At 43.5% G+C, this 22,591-nt stretch overlaps 1 protein-coding gene across 1 annotated transcript in view; it reads right to left on the minus strand.

Annotated features, from left to right (window-relative positions):
* Nucleotides 1-355: 355 nt before the first annotated feature.
* The window catches only part of LOC115474871 (TGF-beta receptor type-2-like), a 92,205-nt gene continuing 69,969 nt past the window's right edge, over nucleotides 356-22,591 (minus strand). Inside the window, exons 4-7 of the mRNA XM_030210567.1 lie at nucleotides 17,706-18,517; nucleotides 10,708-10,849; nucleotides 8,147-8,274; nucleotides 356-1,374 (exon numbers count right to left, since the gene is read on the minus strand). Of these exons, the coding sequence (XP_030066427.1) occupies nucleotides 1,162-1,374; nucleotides 8,147-8,274; nucleotides 10,708-10,849; nucleotides 17,706-18,517 (1,295 nt within the window). The 3' untranslated portion in view covers nucleotides 356-1,161. The remainder of the gene's footprint in view (nucleotides 1,375-8,146; nucleotides 8,275-10,707; nucleotides 10,850-17,705; nucleotides 18,518-22,591) is intronic.

Genomic DNA, 22,591 nt, shown 5'->3' on the forward strand with positions numbered 1-22,591 from the left:
CCTCACTACCAATATGACTTTCTTAAACCTCCTCCCTCCCTCCCCCCCCCCCCCAAAAGTAAGCAGGCAAACTACACCTGGGTATGGAGCCAATCCATGCTATATCCTAATTTGTATTCTCTAGTTACCTGGTTTTTTGATATGGTGGGCTTTTTTTTTTTTAATTTTTTTATTTATAACCATTTAAATTTTTACAAGCGATAAAACAACTTGCTTGGAAATACAGAGAAAGTAATATGTAAGAATTATTTCAGTCAGGTAATTCTATTCTCTTCCTTAGACCTCTAAACAGGGAGAGTGAAACAAGACAAGGAGATCAATTAAACAGTAAACAGGAAAAAAAACCCCATGGTATTGACCTGATTATCCCCAGATATTACTCGTCTAATTCATTATTCCACATTGATCATCTGGTTGGCTTCTTCAAGGCGATATGGTGGGCTTTTTATTTCTTCACGCTTTTGCAGTGCAAGCAGCCCTGAGGGTCTGAAAGCAGAGCTGCTCTGTTACCCAATTTTTCAGCCAGATCTGGATTTCTGTAAACCCCACCCCGTTGTATTGTGTGACCTGCAGCACTGGTTTCCATGTGGAGAATCAGGGAGCAGAAATACTACCCTGCACTAGGATATGAGTTTAAAACCTGGGCTGGCCAAAATGTTGTACTCCCAGAATTGGGGAACTTGGCAACTTCGGTGAAAGGGGCAGGGAAATGTAAAGACATTTTGTGTAGTGCCCTCAAATTTTATTAAAGCTAAATATGTGTGATCATAGGAGCCAACTTTTCAACATCGGGAGGGCTATCCCTGGACACAGTCTAGGAGTTTTTTTCAATATTTGGGGTGCTTAAGCACTCACAGAGCTGGCTCCTATGTCTGATCTAAGATGTTCAGTGCAGGCTGCATAACTTTTAAATAGGCTAGTCGTTAATTTTGTATGAAACGTATGTGCCTCTTAAGATAAGATGTTCTTTTTTTTTTAAGTTTTAAATACAAAGCAAAAACTCAGTTCTTAGCGGTACCACACTTTTTGTAAAACAGAAAAGGCTGCTGTTGTGTGCATTGCTGGGGTACCTGAACTCTCTGTTTTAAGGTTTATAAATATAAGCTGAAAATGAATCTACAGTCTCTATTAAGCTTGGAGCTAAGAGCGTCCGGGTTTTCGTTACTGTGAAGCGATGTTGCCACAGCTGGCTCTGGGATCTGTACTTTCGCCAGCTCTTCTGTGGTCCTCATTCTCTGGGCTGGTGTTGACTGTGTCTTCACTGTCCATTAGAGCCATCAGCTTGAACCTCTCTGCCACGCAGTGAGCTGTAAGCCGAGCCTCAGGATCATGGTCCCAGCACTCTGTGATGGTGTCGCACAAAAAACGCATTCCCTGGAACACAATAACATTTAGGCTTTTAGTATTGTAGAGGAGCCGAAGGTACACACTTGTCTGAATGTTACCAGATCATAATTAGATCTCTATGGCATGTGCAACTTGTCTGGAAATTTTCTGTGGTGTTTCTTATTTTTTTATCATAAAGTATGTTTTTTGAGATGTGGGTTAAAAGTATAAGGCTTCCATGATTTGTTTTAGATTCCGTAGCAGGCACTTGAACAGAATTGTTGGCTATTTTGGGGGCTGCAGCAGTACATGGAAGGATATAAGGTTGTACCGTGGGGGTGGCCAGCGTCTGACCCAGCAAGCAAAGGAAAGAGGGTGTCCATTATGCACATCCAAGTACCAGGAAAAAAAAAAGGCCAGGAGAAAAATGTAAGGTCCCGCTTTACTTTTTTTTGTTTCCTGCATCTGTCTAAGACTGAAACCAGGATCTTAGCTGAACTATTTAGAGCAGTGAACTTCAGTTTTTAAAACAAGAACTAGGTTGGCAAATAAATGCTGATGCTGGAAGCTAGGACCATTGTATGCAAAAATAGCTGGTGCCAAAAACTGGAAGATGGGCACACTACAGTGTTGGGCAGGGGGGGCAGGTTTTCCCCTCCGATAATGCAGCAGGCCTGACCTAAGGCCATTGCTCCCCTACACATTTCCTTCCACGGTATATCCCCACCCCAGTCATTCCTCCCTTTCCCCCTGCAGCTCTTGCCTCATACACGCTTCCCACAGCTCATCTCCTTTAACACCCTCTCCCCAGCTTCGCTTCTTTAAGCTTCGCTTCCCCATCTTCACTTCTCCCAACATACACACTCATTTTTGTGATCCATGCCAGCCAGTCTCAGCCTACACTTGCCTCTTCCACATACTTTAGGATGGCATAAAGCAGCACATCCAGATGGAGAGATGATGCCTTATTTGTCAAGAGAGAGCAGTCAAAGGCATCCCACGTCACACCTACCACTTAATGATGGACGTTTGCACTAGTGGTTTCACATAAGATCCAAAGTAGGGGGCTGTACAAAAATGAAAAGCTCTGGAATTAATGCAGTATGAGCTTTGTTAAAATGTGTGGGATAGATATCTTAAAGAAATGATGGAAGAATGGACTAAACTGAAAGAAACGATAGGAAGGGCAATAGAATTTGTGCTTGTTTTGCTTAAGTGATAGCACCTGTTGGGTGGTGGTCATCTATCCCACCAGCAAGAAGGGAGCAAAAACTTATGCATGCACAACTACCCCATATGTATATATACATACACACTCCCCGAAAACGCAGAGTCACACAGCATCTGATGCACACTGCTAATACGTGCACACCCTCTGCTGGTCCACCCTCACATCTGCACAAAACAACTAAACTCTTCCTGTTAAATATATATGCACATACACTATCAATCACTATGCACACTATACCCCACCAAGAACACTCACTCACACATTCTCAGTTACCCTATTAAGACACACATTACCATGGCAGTTTCAAATGATTCCCTCAAAGTGACATGCATGAGTTTGTGAATGGAAGAAACGGGGTAATGTACCACTATGTTACGTGTTAATTGTATACATCTTCTTTTGTTGGATTTGGGTTTTAGATTTAATTACTTGTCTTTCCAAATCTCAGCTCAAGGTGAGTTACAAATTCAGGTACAGGTGGTAGGTCTGTGCCCCAAAGGGCTTACAAGCTTAAGTTTCCACCTCATACAATGGAGAGTATAGTGACGTGGCCAAAATCTGAAGGAGCATCAATGAGAGAAATGGAAGTTGAACCCTGGTTTCAACCTGGTGCTCTACCGTATACAGCATGGCTGGGCAACCTCGGTCCTCAACCCAGTCGGATTTTCAGGATTTCCCTAGTGAATATGCATGAGATCTAATATGCATATTCATTGGGGAAATCCTAAAAACCCAACTGGGTTGAAGCCCTCAAGGACCGATGTTGCCCACGCCTGATACAGAATATGAAGGCACTAGTATGGTTTTCCAAAGTGACAGCTGAAATTATAAGGGTAGAAAGATTAATTAGCATCCATAAAGCACAAAGCATGGAAACGAATACCTGATAAGTCTGAAGGAAGCAGATAAGGTGAGACAGTACAGGCACGAGTGGAGCCAAAAGACTTTTCGGTAAATCTTTTAAAGGAGGCAAGGCAGAGGTGGAACTGAAAGATGAAAGGGAAAAGGAGAGGAGAAGAAGGCAGCGACAGTAAAGAATAGAAGAATCTTTGAGATGTGCCTCTTTTAGTCAGCTTTTCTGGAATAGGAGAGATTAAAGGTCAAACCTGACTCGTTTTTTTTGCCTGTGTGAAAGTATTTTCAAATTAGGGTTAGAAAACTTTGGAAGGGAGAAATACTTGTTTTAGAGATTGAAGGGGGGCAGACTCAAGAAAAATGTCAGGAAGTATTTTTTCATAGAGAGAGTAGTGGATGCTTGGAATGTGGAATGCCCTCCCGTGGGAGGTGGTGGAAATGAAAATGGTAACGGAATTCAAACATGCGTGGGATAAACATAAAGGAATCCTGTTCAGAAGGAATGGATCCTAAGGAGCTTAGCCGAGATTGGGTGGCAGAGCCGGTGGTGGGAGGTGGGGATGGTGCTGGGCAGACTTATACGGTCTGTGCCAGAGCCGGTGGTGGGAGGCGGGACTGATGGTTGGGAGGTGGGGATGGTGCTGGGCAGACTTATACGGTCTGTGCCAGAGCCGGTAGTGGGAGGAGGGGCTGGTGGTTGGGAGGCAGGGATAGTGCTGGGCAGACTTATATGGTCTGTGCCCTGAAAAGGACAGGTACAAATCAAGGTAAGGTATACACAAAAAGTAGCACATATGAGTTTATCTTGTTGGGCAGACTGGATGGATCGTGCAGGTCGTATTCTGCCGTCATCTACTATGTTACTACGTTACTATGATACTTGTTTTAGAGACCATTTTTGTTGTTGTTGGGTTTTTGTTTTTTGTTTTTTTCAGCAATGCTTGATTTTCTACTGTGATGTTATGTTTCTAACTACACATTTTACATTACACTGGGTAGTGAAAGCTGTTGGTTTGATTAAAATATTTTTTAAAAATGCACTTGGAATATCTGACAGGTTGCTTTCGAGATGAGTGCCCAGCATACCTTTTGGCAAACCCACCAGAATTTGTTGTGGATTGGTTAACTTCTTTGACTAGTATCATGCGATCTGCTTGGTTCTCTCCTTCATTTGGGGATATTGTCCTGACACCCATTCCAAAAGCCACAGGACTGCACTTAATCACAATCACCAAGTCTTAGACCGGTTGCAAGCATTCCTTTTTCTAACTAAATTTACTGAGTTTCTTTTGGCTTCTCAAAGTTTGGAATTTATCCAGTAATTAGACTTACTGATACCATCTCAATGTGTGTTCAGAAGGTTTCCCAGTATAGAAACGCTGCTAGATGCATTAAAGTCAACTTATTTATTTATTAGGATTTATTTACCACCTTTTTGAAGGAATTCACTCAAGGCGGTGTACAGTAAGAATAAATCAAACCTGATCAATAGGCAATTACAGTAGTAAAAATATTCAAATAATACAAAGCCTTATAGTATAGTGTGGTATATTATAGTATAGGTTCACTGAACATATTCTGCAAAACTTTGGAGTGAAATGACAACAGAAGTGAAGTATAGAATTTCCAAATGAGCCCATTAATCCTATCTCTATCTGGGATCCTTGATTCTCTTACAGCGCTGCGTAACCCTAGTAGCGCTCTAGAAATGTTAAGTAGTAGTAGTAGTATTACATATAGCAGTGATTTAACCAGAGCTGAGATTGTGATGTCATAATGCCTCATTCCACCAATGCCTAAGAGCCAACCTCATCAGTGATGTCACAATGGCTTGATTGTCCTATATTTGTCTCTTATCTATTAGATTGTAAGCTCTTTGAGCAGGGACTGTCTCTCTTTGTTAAATTGTACAGCGCTGCGTAACCCTAGTAGCGCTCTAGAAATGTTAAGTAGTAGTAGTTGTCTATTCATTGATGATTCCCTTTAGGCTGTTTTGTAATAATCCTGATGAATTTGTATTTCTGTAAAGTTATAAAATGGGTGATTGTAGGCAGTTCAATGCCGCTGTACATCTTGAGCAAATGCTGCCTTGTTAATAGGAAGTACTATATCATTTAGTTCATTTTTTCTGGGGGTTCACAATTTTGCCTGCTCTGCTCTCTGTGCCCCCCTTCCCCCCCCCCCCCCCCCCAGGTCACTCCTAAATAACTGAGCTGGTGGGGATTGGGGATGCCCTGCTAGTGGCAGAGGGTCCTCCTCTGGTGGCCTGGTGCTCTCCAGTGCTGGTAGTCAGTGGCAGTTTCTATGGGCTACTGCCATCCCGGCCCACCCCCAAAGCACGCTTAGTTTTTGTGCAGGGTGGGGCAGCATGCTGGTGCTGCAGTTTGGGGGGGACCATGTCCAAAGTGAGGGGAGGCCCTCTCCCATGGATATGTTACTATTATAGATGGCTTAGTAGGGAAGTGTTGTGGGTTTTTGTTCTTTTGACAGATGGCAGAAAGATCTGCAATAGCATGGGTATCCCTGAAAGAGTGACCAAAATGATAAGCAATGGAAGAAAGTGCAAGTTTTTGGCAGCCAAGTTTTGGGGGAGGGAGGTAGTTACTAAGGTGTGATAACAGTTGGCCTTTTACCATACTGTAGTTTACCTCAGTAGTCACTAACCTACAATAACAGTACTGTAGGTTAGTGACTCCCATGGTACAGGAATAATGCAATTTTGCGAGAGACCTTGCAAACTGCATTATTCTGCTGCTTGGAGCATCAGGCTGCCAACATACACCCCAGAGCTCCTAGAGAGCATATCTTAAATAGGCTGATGTGAGAATAAAGCAGCAGTCCCTACCTTCCCATAGCCCCTCAGCCCCTAATGCTGCAAGCCAAGGCTCCAAATCCTAAGCCTACCATATGGAACCCATGGTGGTCTACGGTAGGTCAAGCAAGAGTGATCCTCAGTCACTGGCACTGCTGCTCATGTTGGTGCTGGGTTCAAAATGGCAGCTACAACCTCTAGTGGTAGTCTCATGGTACTACTGCTAGGGTTCAGGCTGCCATGTATCCTCCACTGCGTAGGTACAAACATAGGGTCCTGTTTACTAATCCGTGCTAAGGGCACGCTAGCATTTTTAGCACACACTAAATGCTAAAGTCACCCATAGGAACATGTGGGTGAGTCTAGTGTTTAGTGCATGCTACAAACATTAGCGTACCTTAGAAAACAGGGCCCTTAGATTGTAAGCCCTTGGGACAGGGTACCTATATAAGATGTAAGTGTGTGTTCTTTCCTGTTTTAATTGGAGTTCATTTCCATTTTATTTAAAATGTATTGTTTGTAAACCGCTTTGATCTTTTGTTAGTAAAGGTAGTATATCAAATTTTAAAATAACCATAAACCACCTCTCTCCTCCCCCCCCCCCCAAACAGAGCACATCAGTACTACTATTACTTATCATTTCTATAGCGCTACTAGACGTACGCAGCGCTGTAGACTGAATATGTAAGAGACAGGCCCTGCTCGACAGACCTTCCAATCTAATCAAGACGGACAAATAGGACAAATGAGGGATAGGAGAATTACTTAAGGTAGGAATTATAAAACAGACATGGGTACTGAACAGGTGCATAAGAGGTAGGAGTTAAAAGCAGCCCTTTCTGATAAATAGCCAAAATCAATATTTTAATGAAACACAAAACAAGATATCAGTGTAGCCTACCGGAAGCTAATGTAATTGTTTTAGTTTGATATCGTTTTAACTTTTTGCTGCTATTTGCCTCCTTTTTTTTGGGGGGGGGGGGGGGTTGAATTTGCTTGGAACCCACCCCAGCTGAGGCTACAACTCCATGAGATTTCACTCATAGCAGTCTGGGGATTTCTGCCCCCATGTGACCTAGCTGTCACAGTGATATGGGTTCCAGTATTTACATATAAAAACATATTTATAACGCTGTTATTCAGCAAAAACAAACAAGGTGAAAAAAAAAAGTTAATTTGATTCCCCTCTTACAAAAGGGCTGGTGTTAACCGAGATTGGATAGCAGAGCTGGTAGTGGGAGGCGGGGCTGGAGGTTGGGAGGCGGGGATAGTGCGGGGCAGACTTATACGGTCTGACCCAGAGCCGGTGGTTGGGAGGCGGGGATAGTGCTGGGCAGACTTATATGGTCTGTGCCAGAGCTGGTGGTTGGGAGGCGGGGCTGGTGGTTGGGAGGTGGGGATAGTGCTGGGCAGACTTATACGGTCTGTGCCAGAGCCGGTGGTTGGGAGGAGGGGCTGGTGGTTGGGAGGTGGGGATAGTGCTGGGCAGACTTATACGGTCTGTGCCAGAGCCGGTGGTTGGGAGGCGGGGATAGTGCTGGGCAGACTTATACGGTCTGTGCCCTGAAGAGCACAGGTACAAATCAAAGTAGGGTATACACAAAAGTAGCACACATGAGTTGTCTTGTTGGGCAGACTGGATGGACCGTGCAGGTCTTTTTCTGCCGTCATCTACTATGTTACTATATGAAAAAAGCATTTTTTGTAGTTCCATTTTCAACCAGCACATGTTGCATTCAGATCCTGAATATAAAGATAATCACGTATTTTATGATGGGAGGGAAGAGGAGTCAGATAACGAAGAGGGGTCAAATGCTCAGCTGTGTGCTTACATAATTAATTCTAATTTTTTGTTCTCTGCAACTTCTCCATGAGTGGTGGGTCGATTTGCCTTTTCTGCATTTTTCTGGCTATCTGCCTACCTGATGCACACACCAGCTGCTGGGAATGTCTGGACGCCCTCTGCCATGCAGCACAATGTCTCTCATGGTCTCCACACATGGCTGCTCACGGACTTTTGACCCAAAAGGCAGCTCGTAGCTCTTTACCTCTACAAGAAAATAACAAAAACAGGGACATTAATCTGCATCTTACTAGCTTCATGCAAAAGCAATGGTACCAGAGCTGGCTCTTCCATTAGCGAGACATAGGTACCTCAAGTCTTACAGTACAACAGTCTTGGGAGCTGACTCTACTGGCCAGTGCCCCAAATCTCAGGCCATAGGTACCAACTTTTCAAATGATTGGGTTGCTAAACCCAATGGAAATTACCCTTCTCTGGACATAGTGAAGGGGTTTTCTCAACACTACAGGTGCTCAAGCACCTACAGAGCAGGCACCTATGTCTCAGGCAGCAGGGAATTGGAACAGGGATGGGTTAGATTCCCCATGGGGACAGACGGGGATGGGTTAGATCAGTGGCGTTCCTAGGGGGTCTGACACCCGGGGCGGATCGCCGATGCGTCCTGCCCCCCCGGAACAGCGCGACGCCCCCCCCCCCCACCAGCGAACCCCCCCGATCCCCCGGCGATAGAACCCCCCGGGTGCACGCCACTGGGGAGGGGGGGGGTGTGCCGCGCACCTGCCGGCTCTTCGTTTTCATGCTCCCTCTGCCCCGGAACAAGAAGTAACCTGTTCCGGGGCAAAGGGAGCATGAAAACGAAGAGCCGACAGGCGCGCGGCACCCCCCCCCCCCAGCGGCGTGCACCCGGGGCGGACCGCCCCCACCGCCCCCCCCCCTTGGTACGCCACTGGGTTAGATTCTGGTGGGGACGGGTTGGATTTCTGTCCCCGTGCAACTCTCTACTCCCAGATAGATTACATTGCAGGATCATAGATTGTACTATGAGCCGGAAATGTTCTTGATTAAAATACTTCAGTATTCTTTGTAAAATATGCATCAAAAAGAAGAATTTTTGAGCTAAATTGTTGATCTGATAATCCAAGGAAAGCCTACAGTCCAATAATACTCCTATGTATTGGAAGACCCTCGTCTACGGTCTATCCCAGAATTAAAGTTCTGAGCATGTCAGGGAAAAAAGTAGTTCCACGTGAATTTGAACTAAACTATGAACTGAATGAAAATGTTGGGATTTTATTCAACAAACTACAGCACTACAAGCAGAACCAATAGCCCTGTGTTTAGAACAGCACTGTCCCCTTCCTGCTGCAAGGAGATTGAAGAGACAAAATACATGAATACATATGATTGGAAGAATGTTTAATGTACTAGTATCCAATCTATACACATTTATCTTATGGATATTCATGGTGACTATCCAAAAACCTGATCACTATAGCGCTGACATGATTCAGTCAGTGCTCAAAAACCCACAGAAATCATAAAATTGACAGGTTGTCTACCTCTCATAGCTGGAGAGCAACTCAAAAGGACATAAATTCATGTCCTTTTGAGTTGCTCTCCAGCTATGAGAGAGCAGAGAATGGAGAAATTAGAAAGAATGTTTCTTTATAATGGTGAAAGAGGAGTTGAAGGTCCTGGTTTGATCCCATAGGAAATACTACTACTATTAGCTATAATATTATTATTTATATATTTAGATTTTGCTCACACCTTTTTTAGTAGTAGTTCAAGGGAGTTACATGCAGGTACACTGGGTCTTTCCCTGTCCTTGGAGAGCTCACAATCTAACCCCCTCCCCTGTTTACTAAGCTGTGCTGCAATACCAACACAACACATTCAAACTGAATGGGCTATATTGGCATTGGAGGGTTAAGTGACTTGCCCAAGGTCACAAGGAGCAGCAGTGGGATATGAGCCAGCCACCTCTGGAAGTCAAGACTGGTGCTCTAACCACTAAGCCACTCCTCCACTCTGGTTTGTGATATGTTATATTGATAAATTGCAAATAAATAATTTCATTTTGTGTAGGGTTGGCTGTTTTGCTCGGTGAGTCCTGATTTACTCAGCACTGCTGAGGTTATATGATATGTGGTTTAAATATGGCTTTTCAGACACTTATTAACATATTCATTTGTAACCTATTACAAATTTATAAAATATTGGCATATCTTTGTATATATGCCATGTCAGCATAGAAGTGACTTTGCATGTGAAATGAAAACGTTTTTTAAAAATTGTCAGACCGCATTAGATAAAAGCAGTTTTCGGAATTCAACTCGGTGAAGAACTGAGAAGATAAAGCTAACATATAATCCCCGTATGGGTATTCTGCTTGAATGGAAGAAGATAACAGTCTAAGACAGGGGTAGGCAACTCCGGTCCTCGAGAGCCGCAGGCAGGTCAGGTTTTCAGGATATCCACAATGAATATGCAGGAGATAGATTTGCATACCATGGAGGCAGTGCTTGCAAATCTATCTCCTGCATATTCATTGTGGATATCCTGAAAACCTGACCTACCTGCGGCTCTCGAGGACCGGAGTTGCCTACCCCTGGTCTAAGAAATCCCCTACACCCTGCCGCCCCCTCCCACCATACATCCATTTTACAGGATTCTCACCTCCAACAGTTTCACACCTGGAGGCCATTTCCCACAAAACCAAGGCCATTGAGTACACATCCATTTGCTTGAAGGACTCGAGGTCTTCCAGGTTCACTCTGGACTCTAGAACCTCTGGTGCCATGTACCTGGCCGTGCCAACCTACACAAAGAAGCAGTGTTACTATAACAAATGTTGTGACAAATTATTTTAATTTAAATGATCTCTAGCCCGCTCTTTCTGAATGTCAAAGCAAGTACAACTGCACTTGCACAAGAAATAAGATAAAATAAAGTAAAAACAACAAGAAATATATGCACAAATACAAAAATTTAAAAAATAATATTTAAAACAAGTAAAAACAGTACTGCCTTTGCAATATTATCTCATATCACATATTATACAGTAATCATTACAATATAGTGGAAAAGGCCTGTTTGAATAAATACACTTTAAGCTGCGTTCTAAATGATGCCACATTAGTTATCTCGATGGAATTCAACTGGAAGTGAATTCCACTGAGAAAACATGAGAATGAGATTCAGCCAGATGAACCTGATGACATGGGCAAATCCAGTAAGCACCGATTCTGAGATCTCAATGGCCGAGGTAGCAGATAAAGGTGCAACAGGTGCTTTATTGCATAAAATCTTACAGAGCAATGTCAGGATTTTAACTTAATACACCAAGCAACTGGCAACTAGTGCAGGGAGTATAAAAGTGGAGTTTATGCCTGAACTGGTTGCTGTCAGGCTGGATGTGAGCCCTTGAGCCTAGGCCTAATATAGCTTTTAGGCCAAGGCCTAGGATGGACCAAACAGGTACTATACACCACCCCAGCTACCAAGCCCTGCACACACACACGCACGACCAATTTGCACTACCAGAAAGGGGAAGCTAGGGCATTCAGGTGGGCCTCGCGGCCTAACGGGAACCCACTTGCTCAGAATAGAGTCATACGGGCCTCACGGCCTAACTGGAACCGACTCAAACCCAGGGAAGGGAGAAAGAAAAAACAAGGGGTCCCCACGGGGACTAGAGCACCAACACACTAAGTGCTCGCTAAGTACACTAGGGAAAAATGAACTAAGAGAGGTAACTACAGGAAACACATCAGGCTGTGCCTCACAGCACACAAAGAAATTAGGGACTGAGGAATATGGATACAGAGAGCACAGACCCCCCCCCCCTCCCCCAGCAGCCAGGAGAGGGAAAAGCCAGCAACAAATAGAGAGCCGGGCCTGGGATTCACCCCCGCTCAGAAAGGGCAGCACACAATAATAGCGAGGGTAGTAACAGCAAAAAAAGAATTATAACAGTCACAAGGGAAAGACTGCTCCAAACACTCAGCTGCCAGAGGCAGGCAAAATACTGCAGACAAAGGGTTAACCAAGGTCTGAACACACAGCTGCCAGAGGCAGAAACACTGGGTAAGAGTAATGTAAACACAGGGAAGAACAAACAAACAACCCCATGGAAAGAAACAAAGGTCCCAAATCTACCACAAAGACAGGACAAAATACAAAAACAGCACAAAGGGTAACTCCAAGTGAACAAAACAAACAACCTGGAACAGAATGATAAATGAGCTTACCACAAAGCACCACAGTCAAACAGAGGAAATCACAGGTGAGGGAAGAGGGGTAATCAGACACACGCTGGAAGCAGCAAGCACACTGAGACAGAGCAACAGAGGGCTACAGCAAGGAAGGAGAAAACAAACTCCACAATACAGAGAGCAAAAGCTCAAACAGCGCAAGGTAAGGCTTCAGCAAAAAACAAACGCCATCACCAAAGCAAGGGTTATAGGGAAGGGTAAGCTTAAGTAGATCAGACTGACGTCAGCTCAGCCCAGATGGGCCAATCAGGAACGGTTCCAGGCATTCCCCTGTCTGACTAGCAGAGTTAAACAGAATCATAACAGTTGCCCCTGGTAGTATTCATGTAGCTGCATTCTGCTCAGTCTGAAGTGGATCTCTTGTGCTGAGTTTGAGAGTCTCAGCAATAACCTGTTACAGTGCTCTAGATAGGATAAAACCATTGAGTGAAAACACTGCACAAGTTATCAACAGTCTGAAAAGATTTCTATTATCTTAATATACGTAAATTAAAGAGGTACTTATTAGGGGTCCCTTTTAATAAAGGGAATTAAGCCCTAACATACGCTTAGTGCAGCAAAAACAGGCTACAGCAAAACACTTGAAAGCATTTTGTGGTATGTTACCTGTTAGCCTTCACTACCTTGCGTATTAAGTATTTTTTACAACATTTTTTGGAGGGGGTGCTGAGCCAAATTAACAAACTAAAGAGTAGTAAATCACCTGGACTGGATGGCATACATCCAAGGGTACTCACAGAACTCAAGCATGAAATTGCTGATCTGCTGTTAATAATATGTAACTTGCAAGTTGTCGTTAAAATCATCTGTAATACCTGAAGAATGGAGGGTGACCAATGTGATGCCAATTTTTAAAAAGGGTTCTAGGGGTGATCTGGGAAATTATAGACTGGTAAGCCTGACATCGGTGCCCGGCAAAATAGTGGAAACTATTATAAAGAATAAAATTACAGAACACGTAGACAAACATAGTTTAATGGGACAGAGTCAGCACGGGTTCAGCCAAGGGAAGTCTTGCCTCACCAATTTGCTTCATGTCTTTGAAGGCGTGAATAAACATACGGATAAAGGTGAGCTGGTTCATGTAGTGTATCTAGATTTTCAGAAAGCTTTTGATAAAGTTCCTCATGACAGAGTCCTGAGAAAATTAAAGAGTCATGGGATAGGAGGCAAGGTTCTGGTGTGGATTAGGAATTGGTTATTGGACAGAAAACAGAGGGTGGGGTTAAATGGTCATTTCTCTCAATGGAGGAGGGTGAACAGTGGAGTGCTACAGGGATCTGTACTGGGACCGGTACTATTTAACATATTTATAAATGATATGGAAATCGGAACAATGAGTGAGGTGATCAAATTTGCAGATGATACAAAAGTATTCAAGGTTGTTAAAACATGTGCGGACTGTGAAATATTGCAGGAAGACCTTAGGAAATTGGAAGACTGGGCGTCCAAATGGCAGATGAAATTTATTGTGGACAAATGCAAGGTGATGCATATTGGAAAGAATAATCCGAATCATAGTTACCTGATGCTAGGGTCCACCTTGGGGGTCAGTGCTCAAGAAAAAGATATGGGTCTCATTGTAGATAATACACTTATCAATAGAAATCAAACAAAATAAAACATGGAAAAGAAAATAAGATGATACCTTTTTTATTGGACATAACTTAATACATTTCTTGATTAGCTTTCGAAGGTTGCCCTTCTTCGTCAGATCGGAAATAAGCAAATGTGCTAGCTGACAGTGTATATAAGTGAAAACATTCAAGCATTACTATGACAGTCTGACAGGGTGGGAGGATGGGGGTGGGTCGGAGGTATGCATGGGGACATCAAAGCATATCATTGATATTCTAACAGGATGGGTGTGGATAGGTGAGGGGTGGGGTGATCAACAGAGATATACAGCTTTATGGTTTATAATGGGTTAGGAACCCCAGATCCTTGTTAAGTCCTTTCTGTTGGGTGTTAAAATATTCAATCATTCTGACTTCAAAGGTCTTACGTTCTTGTAGGGCAACCTTCGAAAGCTAATCAAGAAATGTATTAAGTTATGTCCAATAAAAAAGGTATCATCTTATTTTCTTTTCCAAGTTTTATTTTGTTTGATTTCTATTGATAACCTTAAGAGTGGACTAACATGGCTACCACACTCCTCTAGATAATACACTGAAATCTTCTGCTCAGTGTGCGGGGTGGCCAAAAAAGCAAAGAGGATGCTAGGACTTATTAGGAAAGGGATGGTGAGTAAGACCAGAAACACTATAATGCATTTGTATCGCTCCATGGTGCGTTCTCACCTTGAATATTGCATTCAGTTCTGGTTGCCGTGTCTCAAAAAAGATATAGCGGAATTAGAAAAGGTTCAATGAAGACCGACCAAAATGATAAAGGGAATGGAACTCCTCTCATATGAGGTAAGGCTAAAGAGGTTAGGGCTCTTCAGCTTGGAAAAGAGACGGATTAGGAGAGATATGATTTGAGGTCTACAAAATCTGAGCCGTGCAGAACGAGTAGAAGTAAATCGATTTTTTTACTCATTCCAAAAGTACAACGACTAGGGGACACTCGAGGAAGTTACATGGAAATACTTTTAAAACAAATAGGAGGAAATATTTTTTCACTCAACGAATAGTTAAGCTCTGGAACCCTTTGCCGGAGGATGTAGTAACAGCGGTTAGCGTATCTGGGTTTAAAAAAAGGTTTGGACAAATTCCTGGAGGAAAAGTCCATTGTCTGCTATTGAGGCAGACATGGGAAGCAACTGCTTGCCCTGGGATTTGTAGCACGGGATGTTGCTACTCTTTGAGATTCTGAATGGAATCTTGTTGCTCTTTAGGATTCCAGAATCTTGCTATTCTTTGGGGTTCTATATGGAATGTTGCCACGATTTGGGTTTCTGCCAGGTACTTGTGACCTGGCTTGGCCACTGTATGGAAAACAGGATACTGGGCTAGATGGACCATTGGTCTGACCCAGTATGGCTACTCTTATGTTTTTATGTTCTTATGGGTGTGTGATGAGTGGAGAGTGAGTGTGGAAGTGTTAATCAGCTAGTGTGTTTGGATTAACATGCGCTAACTGGTTAATACATAAGCACTTACCTTGGGATTCTATATATTGCGTCTAGCGTTCCATGCCAAAATCCAAACATATTCTATAACTACACATACTTAAATCTAGGCATCACTTAAAGAATATGCTTAGGCGGAAATGTATTCCGCGTGGATTTTTCAGGCACCATATATAGAATCTAGCCCTTAGCAAAAGGCGGTAAGTGATTCCACACTAATTTTTTATGTGTGACCTGAAAAAAAATATTTTAAAATGCCCCTAATTGTGTCATGTTGAATCTGGCCTTGGAATGTGGGAAAGCCCTGCATTAAACCATGCTAAACCCAGATCCTAGCATTCTTTAGTAAAAGGGCCTCTACATCCATAAACCTTTAACAGATCTTTCCTTTCATTTCAGAAGTCTTCCTCTATCTGGATCTTCCTTAATCATATTTCAGACTTTTTAATTTAACTATTCTGAGGACTTTAAAGACTGTAAACTCATTTACTTGATCGGCAGAAAGTTCTTCCACATGGACATCCTTTGCTTGGTTTCTGAAGTCTCACAAGGCTCTTCTTCATATGCACCTCTGGTAACACAATTAACTAATCCCCATAAAGAAAGCACGTCTAATCTTTTCCATCTATGCCTTGAACCTACAACCTGCTACTCTCTTTAATAACTGTAGGCCACATTGAACCTACCACTAGGAAGGAAAATGTGGGGTACAAATGCAATAAATAAATAAACTTTCCTTTTCCCTATCCTGCTATAATTACTTTAGATCAGGAATCCCCCAGCCTGTGATTCAAAGGCAACAACATGTTGCCCAAAGTTTTAGAGAACGGCAAAACAAAATCTGATGTTAATTAAAAATATAACATCATTTAAAATGCTCCTTGTGAGCTGCTGTCCTCATCACTTTGTAATCAATGCCAGTGCTTTAACTGACAGGCAATTTGTGGAGTGAAATTCACTAATGAAGTGCAAGACTGTATTACAATTTTCAGTCTCAAGTGTACGAACCAATTCTCGAGATTCTCGAGAAGGGAAACAATTTTAATTTTGGATGAATGTGAAAGTTGATTCTTCACAAAAGGAAATCAAGAATATTCAAATACAACTTTAAAGAACATAACAGCCCTATTGGATCAGGCCAAAAGGTCCATCAAGCCAGGTAACCTGTTTCCAACAGTGGCCAATCCAGGTCTTAGCGTGCACTAAATAAGACGCCCATTATATTCCTATGGGTATCGTCATTTAGTGCACGCTAATCGTTAGCGAACCTTAGCAAAATGACCCCTAATCTGAACTTTCTAGGTAGACTATTCTGCAGCATACATTAGCTACAGAAAATGCGCTAGCCTTCAAATGTATAAGGGCATCTCATTACAATATATCCTGTGATACCTAATATTAACCTGCATTACGGTAATATAATGCATTATTGCCCTTTAACATGAGTTAAGGAGAAAATAATGTGCGTTAGGTCCAAAACGCACCTCAATAGCCATTCTCCTAAAATGGATATATAGTATGAGTTATTTAGACTGTACTTATTAAATAGTATAAGTTGAAATCAGAATCTTGAGAAGGGTCCCACTGAGCCACAAAGGAAGTGCATATTGGTGATAAAGATAAGGGGCCTGCCCAGATCTTGGAAAGTTGTCAAATCTAAGTGTGCAGCAAGGATTTGTGGCCTTCTACCATGGCTAACTACTGGCTAGAGAGCTCCCACATGCCTTATATTTGTGTTATATTGTGTTCCTATAGCATCCAATAACATTAGCTGACACAGATAACTGAGATGTCTAAGCTCTGATTCAATAGATCAGGACTGTACTTTTGGTTAAAATCCCTTCTCCCGCCAGAATGCCTTGTATCCATTTCCTGACTCAGGTGGTCAGTCTGGAAGCAGTTTCTGTTGAGCTATGGCTCTATGAGCCTTCATTTGCAATTACTTGGCGTTCCCCCCCCCCCCCCCCCCCCCCCCCCCCAGTTTATGTCTCCTCCTAACATATTTATCCCAATTCCTGCAGTAATGGTCAGTTGCCAGAGATCCTTGTCTGTGGCTCTTTCCAGAATGTGGTTATATAAAGCCTGAGTTTGGTCACTAGTTTCGGCATTGAATGGGATTCATTCCCCCCCCCCCCCCCCCGGGCAAAGTCCTGCTTAGGAAGCAACTTCAGGTTATCTGTTTTGCAGCCCTCAACACTTGACACTTGAGTGCAGCAGAGCTATGAATACCACATGTTCTATATCACAACTCTACAACTTAAGAGGCAAAAGAGATGGTAGGTATCATGTGCTTGCATTTGAGTTGACCAAAAGAAAAATACACTCACCTGACCACTGTTTGCAAAATCATCCACGGTTAAGGAAGGGTCTAGTCTGAGAGCTATTCCAAAATCACACAGCACACATTCCATTTCGTTCTTGACTAGAACATTGGTACTCTTGATATCCCGGTGAGCAATTGGAAACTTTGGCATCCCCCAGGCTGTGTAGTCACTGTGTAAGTGAGCCACGCCATTCACCAGCGTGCCTGCTACCTTCTGCAACTGTGTCCAGCCGAGGACGTGACTGGACAAGAAGTCCTTCAGGTTCCCCCTGCTGTGGTAGGCAGTGATGAGCCAGTACTCTCTCTCTGGCCCATTTCCTCTCTCCTCTGCAGTCAAAAACTGAAGAATGTTCTCATGTTTGAGATGGACATCGGTGAAAATCTGGCTCTCATTTTTCCAGGAGGAGTATTCCTCGCAGGGAAAGATCTTAACAGCCACGGTCTCATATTGGCCAGAAGTAGCATGTTTCAGTTTGGCTTTCCAAACCTCGGCAAACCTGCCTTTCCCTACCTTCTCATCGAGCTCAATAGGCAGCAGCTCTGTGTTATGGTTGATGCTGTTGGCACACGTTAGGCTCATATGTGAGCTGCTATCATGTATCATGACTGACAGCTTCTCGTCGTAATTTCTTCCATTTTCAGCCAGTGCTTCACTGCATGCTACTTGACCCTGGCTCCAGTTCTTAGTTCTCTTCCTCTGCCTTTGGGTGCGATAGAGGTAAAATATCACTGTTATCATTACAGCAACAAGCAGTGGAGGGAGCAAGCTTATAGCAGCTACAGGAATCACCTCTTGGCTTTGCAGCATGGAATATCCTGTGAAAGGGAAAATAATACTTTAATGTATAACAATTACAGCATTTTTTTTTCTGTAATCCCAGATGAGGAGAAGAAAGGGTAATTGGAAACAGGAGGAATGCTTTAGCTTATGAAAGCAATGGCTATCTCCGGGGGCAAAAGCTGAATGCTGCCTGGAATATCAGAATTACATAGCAGAAGATATTAGAAAAAGACCAATTGGCAGCCATGGATAGATTAGTTAACATATAATGTACAGTGACTTTTACTACTACTAATCATTTCTATAACACTACCAGACATATGCAACACTGTACACATTATATACAGGTAATTTCTCTGTCCCTAGGGGGCTCACAATCTAAGTTTTTTTGTACCTGGGATAATGCTGCTACTACTACTACTTATCATTTCTAAAGCGCTACTAGACTTACGCAGCGCTGTACACTTGAACATGAAGAGACAGTCCCTGCTCGACAGAGCTTACAATCTAATTAGGACAGACAAACAGGACAAACAAGAGATAAGGGAATATTAAAGTGAGGATGATAAAATAAGGGTTCTGAACAAGTGAATAAGGGTTAGGAGTTAAAAGCAGCATCAAAAGGTGGGCTTTTAGCCTAGATTTGAAGACGGCCAGAGATGGAGCTTGACGTACCGGCTCAGGAAGTCTATTCCAGGCATATGGTGCAGCAAGATAAAAGGAACGGAGTCTGGAGTTAGCGGTGGAGGAGAAGGGTGCAGATAAGCAAGATTTACCCAGTGAACAGAGTTCCCGGGGAGGAATGTAGGGAGCGATGAGAGTGGAGAGGTACTGAGGAGCTGCAGAGTGAATGCACTTATAGGTCAATAAGAGGAGTTTGAACTGTATGCGGAAACGGATAGGAAGCCAGTGAAGTGACTTGAGGAGAGGGCTAATATGAGCATAACGACACTGGTGGAATATTAGTCGTGCAGCAGAATTTTGAACAGATTGAAGAGGAGAGAGATGGCTAACTGGGAGACCTGTGAGAAGCAAGTTGCAATAGTCTAAGCGCAGGTGATAAGAGTGTGAATGAGGGTTCTGGTAGTGTGCTCAGAAAGGAAAGGGCGAATTTTGCTGATATTATAGAGAAAGAAACGACAGGTTTTAGCAGTCTGCTGAATATGTGCAGAGAAGGAGAGGGAGGAGTCAAAGATGACCCCAAGGTTACGAGCTGATGAGACAGGAAGAATGAGAGTGCTATCCACAGAAATAGAGAATGGGGGAGGAGGAGAGGTTGGTTTAGGGGGAAAGATGAGAAGTTCAGTCTTGGTCATGTTTAGTTTCAGATGGCACTGAGACATCCAGGCAGCAATGTCAGACAGGCAGGCTGATATTTTGGCCTGGATTTCGGCTGAGATTTCTGGAGTGGAGAGGTAGATCTGGGAGTCATCAGCATAAAGTTGATACTGAAAACCATGGGATGAAATTAGAGTACCAAGGGAAGAAGTATAGATGGAGAAAAGAAGAGGTCCCAGGACAGATCCCTGAGGGTTAAGTGACTTGCCCAAGGTTACAAGGAGTTGCAGTGGGAATCAAACCCAGGTTGCCAGGATCAAAGCCCGCTGCACTAACCATTAGCCTACTCCTTCACTGTATGACTGAATTTGTAATTGTGTTGCTGGTATTATTGTTGTGTTTTATTTTGTGGCTCTTTAAAATCAATACAAATCTTTTAAACTACAAAAAAAGGACCAATTGGCCCAATCCAGTTTGTCTGGAGGCCTGAGGTCATTTTCAGCAGCAGCAGTGAGTCTTTGAATAAAATATTTGCTTCATTGTTTCTTGGCTGAGTTATTTCCTCTTCTGGTCTTAGTGAAAGATCTCCTTTTTTTTTTTTTTTTTTTAGATTAGATTACTACAAAACTTTGTCATTGGATTTGGTGCAAAATAAGTAATGGGATTTTGAACGCTGAACCACCCAAGAAAACAGAGTACAGAGAAAGAAGAAGATAAGAAAGACATTGAATAAGGAGAGTTCTCATACAAGCAAGCTGCTACGCTCTATGGCAGCAGCTGGGGTACATTCTTAACCGTATGAACAGAGATAAACAGGTAGATTGCTTATGTTGATTGATTTATTTCTGCTGTCACCTACTATGTTACTATTGGGCTCGTTTTCGAAAAAGAAGGGCGCCCATCTTTCGATACAAATCAGGAGATGGGCATCCTTCTCCCAGGGTCGCCCAAATCGGCATAATCGAAAGCCGATTTTGGACACCCTCAACTGCTTTCCGTTGCGGGGACGACCAGAGTTCCCAGTGGGCATGTCAGAAGCATAGCAAAGGGGGGACTGGGGCGTGCTTAACACATGGGCATCCTCGGCCGATAATGGAAAAAAGAAGGGCGTCCCTGACGAGCACTTGGCTGACTTTACTTGGTCCATTTTTTCTTGCAACCAAGCCTCAAAAAGGTGCCCAAACTGACCAGATGACCACCAGAGGAAATTGGGGATGACCTCCCCTTACTCCCCCAGTGGTCACTAACCCCCTCCCACCCTTAAAAAAATCTTTAAAAATATTTTTTGCCAGTCTCTATGCCAGCCTCAAATGTCATACCCAGCTCCCTGACAGCAGTATGCAGGTCCCTGGAGCAGTTTTAGTGGGTGCAGTGCACTTCAGGCAGGCGGACCCAGGCCCATCCCCCCCTACCTGTTACACCTGTGGTGGTAAATGTGAGCCCTTCAAAACCCACCACAAAACCATTGTACCCACATGTAGATGCCCCCCTTCACCCCTTAGGGCTATGGTAGTGGTGTACAGTTGTGGGGAGTGGGTTTTGAGGGGCTCAGCACACAAGGTAAGGGAGCTAATGCACCTGGGAGCAATTTCTGAAGTCCACAGCAGTGCCCCCTTGGATGCCCGGTTGGTGTCCTGGCATGTCAGGGGGACCAGTGCACTACGACTGCTGGCTCCTCCCACGACCAAATGGCTTGGATTTGGTCATTTCTGAGATGGGCGTCCTCGGTTTCCATTATCGCCGAAAACCGGGGAAGACCATCTCTAAGGACGACCATCTCTAAGGTCGACCTAAATGTTGAAATTTGGGCATCTCCGACCGTATCATCGAAATGAACGATGGCCGCCCAAGAGGTGATAGTGTCCAAGGATCTCAAGACGGTGAAACCAAGACGGTGTCCAAAGCCTGAAGTAAAGAAGGGGTCACAGTGCTGCATAGACAGGTATAACTATCAGAAGAAAGGAGCTGTTAATGCCCCTGTTCAATTCATTGTTGAGGCCCTACTTGGAGTACTGTGTTCAGGTTTGGAGGCTGTGTCTTGCTAAGGACAAAAAAAGACTAGGGTCCCTGTTTACTAAGCCTTCATTTGAAAAAGGCTCACCTCCTGCACATTAGCACCCCTGAGGTATTTAAACATCTCTATCATACCCCTTTTCTCTTGCCTCTCTTCTAGCATATACATGTTGAGGTTCATAAGCATGTCCCTATATGTTTTATGACAGAGACCACTTACCAATTTTGTAGCTGCCCTCTGGAGCAACTCCATCCTGTTTATATCTTTCCGTAGGTGCGGTCTCCAGAACTGCACACAGTATTTGAAATGGGGCCTCACCAGAGACATATACAAGGGAACTATCGCCTCTTTGTTTCCTGCTTGTCATCCCTCTCCTTATGCACTCAAGCATCCTTCTGGCTTTGACCTTCGCTTTTTCTACCTGTTTGGAGACCTTAAGGCCATCAGACACAATCACACCCATCATGGCAACTGTTACCATGCAGGCATGACAGCGTGCTAATTCACGTGCTATGCATAGATTGTTATGAGGCTTGAAATGGGCATGGACTGCTCTTTTCAGTTAGCGCACTGTACTCTACTGTATTTTGTCACCAGCGCAGATAGCACGGATGCACTACTGTCTCCCATGTTCTCTGTGTGGTAACTATATAAAATTCAAGCTCCTCTTATTGACTTATCAGTGCATTTACTCTGCAGCCCCTCACTACCTCTCCACCCTCATCTCTCCCTATACTCCCTCCAAGGAACTCCATTCACTAGGCAAATCTCTCCTAATTGCACCCTTCTCCTCCATCGCTGACTCCAGACTCCGTTC

This window comes from Microcaecilia unicolor, chromosome 7 (genome assembly GCF_901765095.1).
Source record: "Microcaecilia unicolor chromosome 7, aMicUni1.1, whole genome shotgun sequence".
Lineage (NCBI taxonomy): Eukaryota > Metazoa > Chordata > Amphibia > Gymnophiona > Siphonopidae > Microcaecilia > Microcaecilia unicolor.